This window comes from Zeus faber, assembly GCF_960531495.2.
Source record: "Zeus faber genome assembly, chromosome: 3".
In the NCBI taxonomy this organism is placed as follows: Eukaryota; Metazoa; Chordata; class Actinopteri; order Zeiformes; family Zeidae; genus Zeus; species Zeus faber.
The window spans coordinates 7,291,125-7,301,095 of NC_137190.1; the positions used below are offsets into that span (position 1 = coordinate 7,291,125).

The 9,971-nt window shown below is 44.3% G+C and overlaps 2 protein-coding genes across 2 annotated transcripts in view; one reads left to right on the plus strand and one right to left on the minus strand.

Moving 5' to 3' along the window:
* Positions 1 to 1,250, minus strand: part of iqgap1 (IQ motif containing GTPase activating protein 1) — a 33,191-nt gene extending 31,941 nt beyond the window's left edge. Inside the window, exon 1 of the mRNA XM_079997460.1 lies at positions 992 to 1,250. Within this exon, the coding sequence (XP_079853586.1) occupies positions 992 to 1,037 (46 nt within the window). The 5' untranslated portion in view covers positions 1,038 to 1,250. The remainder of the gene's footprint in view (positions 1 to 991) is intronic.
* Positions 578 to 7,012, plus strand: cartl (cocaine- and amphetamine-regulated transcript-like). Its single transcript, XM_079997461.1, has 4 exons — positions 578 to 615; positions 4,927 to 5,096; positions 5,746 to 5,823; positions 6,568 to 7,012. The coding sequence occupies exons 2-4, from the start codon at positions 4,959 to 4,961 to the stop codon at positions 6,673 to 6,675; spliced, it is 324 nt and encodes a 107-aa protein (XP_079853587.1). The 5' UTR covers positions 578 to 615; positions 4,927 to 4,958; the 3' UTR covers positions 6,676 to 7,012.
* The last annotated feature ends 2,959 nt before the right edge of the window (positions 7,013 to 9,971 follow it).

The following is a 9,971-nucleotide window of genomic DNA, read 5'->3' on the forward strand; positions in this document are numbered from 1 at the left end:
TCCATGCAGCTCCCCCCGGCCTCTAAAAAGCCCCTGCTACCGGGATGCTTTAGAGAAGTGCTCCTCCCTCCACTTCACTTTGGACTCTGCAAAATGAGCATCGGTTCTGCATCAATTAAGACCAGGGTTACCAGTGGGGGACACACCATTACGCTTCTAATACAACCTTAATGGTAATGGAAGGGAAAATAATAAACAATGTAGACCTTGCGAAGCACTCAAGTGAAAAAAATGAAACACCGATTGGACAAGGTCCCTGCCTGGAGGACTGGACTGTATTTTAGGGGGGGGGGGGGGGGGTCTTCCTCAAATTATGGAGAGGGGGATGGGACAGGAGCGCGCGTTATGATGGTGCGGCACCACCATGATGAAACATGAATAAAACAGTTGGCATGTGGAGCGGCTCGCTGCTCCGCTGTAGGAAACGGGAATAAAAATAAATAGAAAATAAATAAAAGTTTCTGAAGTTTGGAAAAGGACCTTTAAGAGGAGAAACGGGGAGAGAAATGGGGGGAAAGGCTCGAGTAGCACCAGTTGGGCTTGTTCCTGCTTCCCATGTTAGGACAGGGGGGGGTCCGAGGCTGGAAGGGAGAACGGGAGTAAGGACGTAAAGAAGTAAGGGGAGAATTGTATGAACATGACAACATGGATTTGAATCCTTTGCGTTGTCGTTTTAATAAGACCAACTGCCTCGCCGCGGTTCGACCCGTGTAAAACGGCGCGGCTCTCAGGTGTTAAAAAGTCATCCGACGCGAACAGCCACGGCACGCTCGGAGCCGTTTTTTTGACACGTTTTACGCGCTTGTTTCGCGGGTTCGGGGACGGGGGGAAAGGGGAAAAGGGGAAAAGCGTAAAGGCGAAAGCGTCCGGGTTCTGCCGGGCTCAGACCGCTCGCAGCGCGTTTCGTTCGTAGCTCGGTTTGTTGGCGAAGCGGATGTCACCGAGTGCAGGGCGGACAATCCCCCCCCCCCCGCCCGAAGTTTCAACTTACAGCCGTATCTGGGCCGAGCCCCGTCCGTCTCCTCCGAAGTGGACATCCTCTCTTCAGAACCAGAACCAGGAAAAAGTCCCGCACGCCGCGCTCCTCAAACCCGCCTCAACTTTTTACTCAAAACTTCTCGCAAACCCCTAAAAAAAAAAAAAAACGGGAAGGACCTCTCGGCCCTCTCGCTACTTTTCTCTGCACGGCTTGAGTTTTGAACTTTTCTCTTCTTTCTTTTTTTTTTTAACGAGCCTCCCTGATGTCACTGGGTGTGTTCTTCCTCCTAATCCTAAAACTATGCGTCTCGGCCGAACACTCCTCTCCGCCGCGCCCGTCAAGGCTGCGGCGCCGCGCCCCCTGCCGGCCGCGCGGCGCACTTCACTTGGGCGCTCACCTGGTTCGCAGGTAAAACTCAAGGTTCAAGGGTTTTTGGGGTTTTTTTTTAGGGGGGGGGGCGGGGTTATTGTTGTTGCTGGATATCAAATGGTTGTGCGCGGAGACCAGCCACAACACTAACGAAAGACAAATGTAATAATAACAATAAAATGTCTTTATCTCTCACACACACACACACACACACACACACACACACACACACACAGGGGGTGGTGACTGGAGAAATGAAGCCTCTCCATTTCTCCCGTCCTAGCCGTCCTCCCTCCAGGAGCGGCCTTCACTTTGTCGCTGCACGGGGACCGATTCCAGGATTACAGATGGTGGATCCATGCTGTGGTCAGGGACAGGACAGGGGAAGTGTTTTGCATGCTTTTAATTGGGGCCCTCTATTATGTCGGAGGTGACCCTCGGGAGCACAAGCAAACTCCATACAGAGAGGGCCCTAACCAGGAGATAACCCGCCTGAGCACGGTGCCAACAGGGCCCCAGGCAGGAATTTAACCCAGGACCTGCTTGCTGTGAGGCAGCCCCCGTGCCCATAATAAAAGAGTGTTACGACGGCACAGGGTCTAGGTTAGTTGCAGCAACTGCACCAGCGTGAAAACAAACCAAAATACTGAAATAAACTATAACTAACGTACTACTACACAATGTAAACTGTAATGATAATAATTGTTATAATAATAATGATAATACATTTAGTTTCTATAGTGCTTCTCGTCTGTGGAGACAAACCTTGAAGGGCTTCACAGGTAAAAGACTTGGGTAAAATAAAATATATAAAAAATACAAAGATAAAAAGGAGGATCAAAACAAGGCTGGGACCCTATACAAGGCTTAAAAGAAGGCCTGCGGATAAAAAAAAAAAGGGTTTTAAGTCCCGTTTTAAAAACCCTCGATGGAAGGCGCAGTTCTGAGAGAGTCCAGGGGGGAGTTCCAGAGGAGCGGGGGAAGGCTCGGTCTCCCCACGTCCGTAGAGGTTTACGGGGGGGAGCAGTGGGGAATGCATGGACCCCCCCCATTAACCACAAATAATATGTTCACTTACTCAAACTCTTGCAAACATTTCGCAGCTCCACCGGTGATTGCCTGCTGGCTGCTTGCAAAAACGTTGCATAGTTCACCGACGAGGAGACGATGCCGTCGTGAAATTCTTCCGTTTGCAGACAAAATAAAAAGGGTCTTTGGGCTTTCTTGGAAATCTTGATGGGAGCGTGACTGCGCAAAAGGCCGGTAACAGTATCATCGTCGTAATATCTGTTGGCCGGGGTCACCATTTTGCCCGACCGACTAGTGTGTTTCCAGCTGTTCTTCTGGGGGGCTTCTGTGCATAACATTCCTCACAAAGGGCAACATCACAATGGACACAAACACCCGGGACAACACATGTTTGTGATGCAGTTCAACATGGAGAAGGTGATGTCATCTGTGCTCGGCAGGTGGTGTCTCTCAAACAAGTGAGCTTTAGACAGAAATGCACTTCATATATCAGTTGTAGTTTATATTTAGTTTTACTTAAACAAAGGATAATACTTAATTAAATGGCACAAATATTTAACGCCCTTCTCTCAGGTGCCCCCCTTGTTCCTGGAAACAGCCATTGTCATGGAGAAATATGAATTCCAGTACTGTGGTGGTAGCTGAAGTATGTTGGCATTACCTTAACGTCAATGCAATGCGTGGTAAAATCTTTGATTTATACATGATCGATTAATGCGAAATTTTGCGAGGGTATCCACATTGCTGCAGAACATTGTGAACGTGATGTGCACAGAAAAAAGATTCCCATTGAAATCTCCCCTGATCATTTTACCTCCAGAAAATGTATCCGGGCAGTCTACCGAAGACATCAGCTTTTGACGGAAAGCATCACGTTTGGAAGAAGAAAGGTGGTTGACGCAGGACTCCCACAGTTGCTTTCAGAGGCGCTGCACTGAACATTAGGCATTGTACGTATTTCTAGATCAATTTTGGAGTACACTGCAACGCCGCCTCGCTGCTACCTTTTCAGCTTAGCAAACGTTGGGCCCTCTCTGTCATCACATGCAACGCATCTTGGTTTGCGGTGAAACGCGAACCCTGGCAGGTGGATGTGTTGTGGGGAATGCTCTGCCGTCAACCATGTCGCTGTTACACAAAGTACATCTGATTCCAAAAACCGTGGATCATATTCAGTGTCTTCTGCATGAGGCACGAGTCCTGGAACATTGTGCAAAACGATTTTGTATGCGGGGTTAGTCGGCTCTTTCAATGGTTCACTAAACGGAAGCATCTTGTATTGGATTTTCGATCGTGTCTTTCAATTTGATTGGCGGGTGGCGGCCATTTCGCTTATTATTGACCAAATTTGTAGGAGGAGTTACGAAGAAGAGGTTTTGGACTAAATTCGAAATGGCCATAGCGCCACCTGTTGACCAAAGTTCCCTCACCTGTTCCCTCAAGACCATCACCGCCTCCATCAATAGGACGGAATGACTCTGTAAATGGATGGCTCCATCAATTGCATGCATTCACTCATTAAGCCCATGACCTCATTTCATTTTGACTCATTTGGTTTAATGGATATGCTGTACAGTAGTTTTTTAATATGTATTAGTATAGGCCTATCGTAATTGGTGGACTCAGTTCCTTTTCAATTTCCTTTATTCCCCTTTCTTTGAAAAACTCGCAGAGATAGCAACACCGAACCTGTCACCAGTTGTTAATAATTCAATAATTTTGGATATTCATCCCATATTTATTTAGCTGGCGCTAAGAAACTGTGTATTTGCAATGTATTTGCATTCTGCATCCTCTACAATGCAAAGATCAGGCAAGGAGTGAACGGAAGCCACAATCAATTTTATGAACCAGAGTGGCTTGTTGTGGTCAGTAAACCGTCAATTGGATTGAAAAATATCCCTCTCACCTCAAGGGACGAAGAACAAAGAAATTAATTGATCTTAAGAAGGCAAACTTTGGAGAAAAGAACATTACCAAAGAAGAGGGGGTAAACGGAGACGTTGAAAACAAATATATATGTTTCCCCTGGACAGACAATCTCATGGATTACCACTTTAAAGAACATGCTTTGGTGGTGTACTGTAGATTAGATGGAAGGTTTATGGTCTCCCTGGGGGTTGGGGTGGGATGGGTTGGGATGGGTTGGATGGATGGACCGTCGGATGGATGATGGATGGATGGATGGTCGGATGGATGGATGATAGGTGGATAGATGAATGGATGGATGATGGATGAACGGATGGTTTGATGAATGGATGGATGGATGATGGGTGGATGGATGGATGGATGGGTGGATGATGGATTTGACGGATGGATGATGGATGAATGGATGTTGAATGGAAAGATGGATGGATGGGAAGAGGGGGTGGTGTTGTTACTGGAAGAAGGAAAAAAAAAAAAAAAGAGAGAAAAGAGGCTGTGGTAGTCTCCGGACAATACGCCCGCACAGTGTTCCGGGCGGGGCTTTGAGTTTATATAAGAGAGGAGACCTGTGGTGGTCCTGGCTACACCGTCTCTGAAACCTCCACCCTGTCCGCCCTCTTCAGACCTGCACCGCCTGACGCACCGCGGCACCGGCATGGAGAGCCCAGCAGCCCTGCGCGCACTGCTGTGCGTCGGCCTGCTGTCCGCCCTATGCTGCGGACAGGCGTCCCAGCAAGTCTCCTCCGAGGACCCTGGAGGAGACAACAGTGACCTGGCTGCAGAGAGAGACTTTGTAAGTATGAGCACACACTACTACTGCTTTTATATTTTTACTGACATTTACTGACACCTTTACTTATTATCACTTGGAAACTCAGCATCTCAAACATTTATGGTATATAAGTCTATTATTATTATTATTTTATTTTTATTATTATTATTATTATTATTATTATTATTATTATTATTATTATTATTATTAGTAGTAGTAGTAGTAGTAGTAGTATAATAATAATAATAATAATAATAATAATAATAATGATGATGATCATAATAATAATAATGATATTATTGTTATTATTATTATTATTATTGTTATTATAAGTATTATTATTCTTTCTTCTTCTTCTTCTTCTTCTTCTTCTTCTTCTTCTTCTTCTTCTTCTCATTATTATTATTCTTGTTATTGTTGCTATTATTTTTGTTATTATTATTAATATTATTATTATTAACATTGTTATAAAAATAATGAATATTATTATTTTTTCTTTCTTTCTTTCTTTCTTTCTTTCTTTCTTTCTTTCTTTCTTTCTTTCTTTCTTCCTCCCTTCCTTCCTTCCTTCCTTCCTTTCTCCCTTCCTTCCTTTCTTTCTCCCTTCCTTCCTTCCTTTCTCCCTTCCTTCCTTTCTTTCTCCCTTCCTTCCTTTCTTTCTTTCTATCAGATCGAGGCAATGGAAAATCTTCTTGGGAGGATGCACGACCGCGTCTCGTCCACAGAGAAGAGAGGGACCATCCCTCTGGTAACTTGATTCAAAATTCTCTGAAACGTCCTTTACTTCCCTTAAGAAATTAAATATCATCCACAAAATAATTATAAGAGTTTTTCCGAGTACCATAGTCATTATGTTTGTAGTATGTTTTTTTTACTTTGCAATAACATTTCACTGCATATTTGTATGACGATATGTATAAGTATGTGACAAATAATCTCTTGAACTTTAACTTGAATAAGCTAATATTATTTTGATCATTAGTTTAATTATATTTAAGTCGATTGTTGCTGTGTACCCATATAAGTTGATTTTATATGGGTTGTATTAATTACACACATAGGAAATGCACTAGTATCACTACTGTTATAATACTTTACAGTAATACTCTGGTGTTACTACAGGGTTTCTATGGTTTTATTTTTATATTTATAGGGAAATCATGTAGAATATTATAGTGGTATTACAATGACATTACTATGAGTCTTTCTATGGTATTTCCATTGTAAATCATAGTAATACTACATATTTCTGTATGGACAAGTCAGTTACTGTTTATTAAGTGCTTGAATGTTTTCACAGATTTTTTAAGATCGTTGTCTTAGGCTTCCTGTATGCACAACTGAGACAACGATCTTAAAATCCAGTCTAGATCAGTTAATACAATTTGCTGTCATTGGAAAATTTGAAAAATGTTGAGGTTTGAACAGAATCTCTGTCCCCCTCTCCGTCTTTCTCCATCTCTCCGTCTCTTTATGTCTCCTCTCCTCCCAGTGTGGAATGGGTGACAGGTGTGCAATGAAATTCGGGCCCCGCATCGGCAAACTGTGCGACTGCGGCAGGGGAGCAAACTGCAACTCGTACCTTCTCAAGTGCATCTAGAGCCGCGCGCCGCGCGCCACGCCACGGAGCACAGAGCTCGCAGCCGCTCTGCACCAGCCCAAATAACGCCCATCCATCACCGGACCAACCTCACGGCGCTGCAGCATCCACCAGCCAGACGCATACACTCAACTTCTACGTTCGTGTTCATGTCCCCATTTATGTTCACATTAGTATTTTGTTATCTATCATGTTAAAATGCAATACGTTGTTGCTTTTTATGTTTTTACGTTGAAGTGTTTTTGTTGTTTCATTAAACCAGACGCATGCATCGTGCATTTCTGTCACTACTGGTTACGTTGCACGTAAATGTTGAATAAACATGTCCTTTGCCTTACCTGAATGACTCAAACGTTTCCTTTTAGCTTGAATTCCTCAGTATTGCATCATAAAAATTGTATATATATATATATATATTTATTTATTTATTTATTTATTTTTTCCTACTCGCGGGCTCATTTTAGAAAAGCATACTTCAGTTCTGAGTTTCCTCACAGAAATGTCCCCGGCCCATTCATGATGCTTCATTTCTATGTGGAGGGTTACAGTCCATCAGCTGTGTGTGCACGTACGTGTTTGTGTGTGTGTGTGTGTGGGGGGGTGTGGGGGGGTGTGTTATGGATGATGTCTGCTAGGCGATGCCACATTGGAAAAATAAATATTTACAAATTAGCATTATTTTCAGCTTTGTACCGCCCACCATCTGTAAAGCAAGCAGCACAGCCAGTGGGCAATAGAAGCAGAGTGCAAATGACAGCCTTTCTCTGGGGCCAGTCCTCTGTCAATCCTCCAAACAAACCTTTTATGCGACACAAACTAACCTTGGATCAAGACAGCTGCTCTGTTTATTCTCTTAGGGCCAAGATTTAAAACACCGTTTTCTTTTTCAACCTTAAGTTCTTGGACATTTTTTTTAATTTTTTTATTTTAATTTAGTCTCTGAAGGAGCAAACAACATCTTTATGAAAACCCACGCCGTGGGCCCCCGTCGGAGCGGAATCATCGACCGTACACCCTTACGTCCACAGCTCATGAGATCTGTTTCGTTTCCATAATGTACCGCCAACTGTGATCACAAACGAAACGACAGTATCCAGTGGTGATGAAAAAAATAAAAAAAACGCCCCGGACCAAAATCGTTCAAAAGCAGATAACATGTATCCCTGCGACGCGTGTGTCGCGGAGCGCCCGCCCACACACCCGTCGTGTCCCAAGTGTATCGGTCTAAAACCAGCCGCAATAACGCCGGACGGCTCATTTAAAACCGCTTTAGTTTACTATAGCTTTGCTGTGCAATACTTACCTCGTTTGATGCCTGAAGCAATTCGTGGTGCAATAAAAGCGAGTCAATAGCCGGGGAAACATGAACACACGGGGACATTCCGCGCCGCTTGGAGCAGTTAGGCCTACAGCGGCAAAACATGAACTTTCTCTGTTGATGCACCAGGTTTGGATTCTGAATGGCAGAAGGAAAAAGAGAATAAAGGGAGGGCTGTTTAAAAAAAAAATTACCAACTGCTTGGCCTGAACGCTCAACGGAGTCAAGATTCAGGCTTCAAGAGGTTATTTGTCACATGCATATCCAAACCATCATACATATATGCAGTGAAATGTCATGACACCCGGCGGTGATTACGCACAATAAGCTCCAAAAAGACCAAAAATACTAAAATGTGCGTAATCGACACGAGGCGCTCGCACGAGGCGCATTTTGAGAAAACCCCGCCTCGCGTTCAGTCGACAGACTCCCCGTGTTCACGGGTTGGGGCGGTGTGACCCCAGGCGTTTTTTTTAAAACCCTCCCCCGCTGTGTGTCTCTCCATCTCACGATGACAGCGACGGCCAGGCGGACGCTTGGACCCGGGACCCGGTGTGCAAACGCCGGCGTCACCCCACGGAAAGGACTCTGTTCGGCGAGGGCGAGACGGGTGTCAGGGGCTGCGGGAGGAGAAGGGAGTCCGGGATGTTTTGTTTCACCTCAGGATGCTGCTCTTTTTGGGGCGTGTTCATCCATATGACCATTTATTAACCGCAATAAGCTATGCTTGGTTTATTGAATTCACCACGGCTGCCTTCCACTTCTTGCTCGATATTTGCATTCTTGCTGGGAAAAGGGGGACCCCGCCACCAACAATGAAAACAACATATACAGTAGAGGAGCTCATGCATAATGTATATACATTGAACGGCTGTTTATTATAATGGGTCGGAAAAAAAATTAGATATTAAAAAAGTAAATTAAATACATTCATTCATACATACAGTTATAATACCATGGATTATCATTTAGTAATAGTAATTGTACCGGCAATGGCACAGGCGTTTTCCAGGTTTCTCACTTCTTAAATAACCCAGAAGCTCCCTCCACTCGCTGAGGTTATTCTAGAAGTTAAACTGATTGAATTGATTATTGCTAGATACATTCTTTACCATCCCAGTTCGATAGAACCTTTTCTTTTTTTTTTTAATGTTTCCCAGGAGATATAGGAGATTTACCGACTAATTATCAGCGCAGACGTCCCATGTATTAATTTATGACCTCACTAATGGGTGGAGCGGCGACGGTGCTGCCGATCGGGGTCAACGCAATGAAAGAGAGAGAGAAAGGGGAGTCAATCGGAAAGCGCCTGAAGAGATCATACTCGGAGGATCTCCGGTTGACCTTTGACCTCCGGGCGGAACAGCAGTTAAGCTGTGGAACTAACGCTCCATATCGACTGCTGCTTTAAAAGTAATCTTTACAGTCTTGTTTGATCGGTGATGCGGGAAATGTTAGACGATGATGTCGATTTGGTCGGGACCCTCCACAAATCACCGAGTTCGTGACGGCAGTTCAACTACGGAACACGATTTGTTTCATGGTGCCAATATCCGGGAATGTGAAACAACAAACCATCTCCAGGTGGAATGAACCTTTTTTCTGCTCTAATCTCATTAGAGTCCGCAACCAGATAACATCCCCTAACCTCCTTCCCCGGTCCCTGTCTCACTCCACTGACTCTTGTTTTTCTCACTTTCTGTGCTGGATGTCATTAAGAACTCTGGATGTTAAATGCGGCAAAGCAACAAAAGCGACTTATAAGAATAATATTTCTGCCGTAATATAAGTCGTTGCTGATGACAATGCCTTTGTTCTCTAAACTCAAGCTGCAGCCGTTGAATGAAGACGTTTTTCGACCAGGCCGGTCTTTGCTGCGGCACATATATTGTTGTTAGAGGGAATTTTAATTACATTGAGCTGTGTACCAATTACCTTTCTCTGTGATAAGCTTTTCTTTGGTAAAGGTTTTAATGGG

Coding starts and splice junctions, on each gene's coding strand:
- cartl (XM_079997461.1), top strand. CDS start 4,959: ATGGAGAGCCCAGCAGCCCTGCGCGCACTGCTGTGCGTCGGCCTGCTG. Junction 5,097..5,745: donor TGGCTGCAGAGAGAGACTTT/GTAAGTATGAGC, acceptor TCTTTCTATCAG/ATCGAGGCAATGGAAAATCT. Junction 5,824..6,567: donor AGAGAGGGACCATCCCTCTG/GTAACTTGATTC, acceptor CTCTCCTCCCAG/TGTGGAATGGGTGACAGGTG.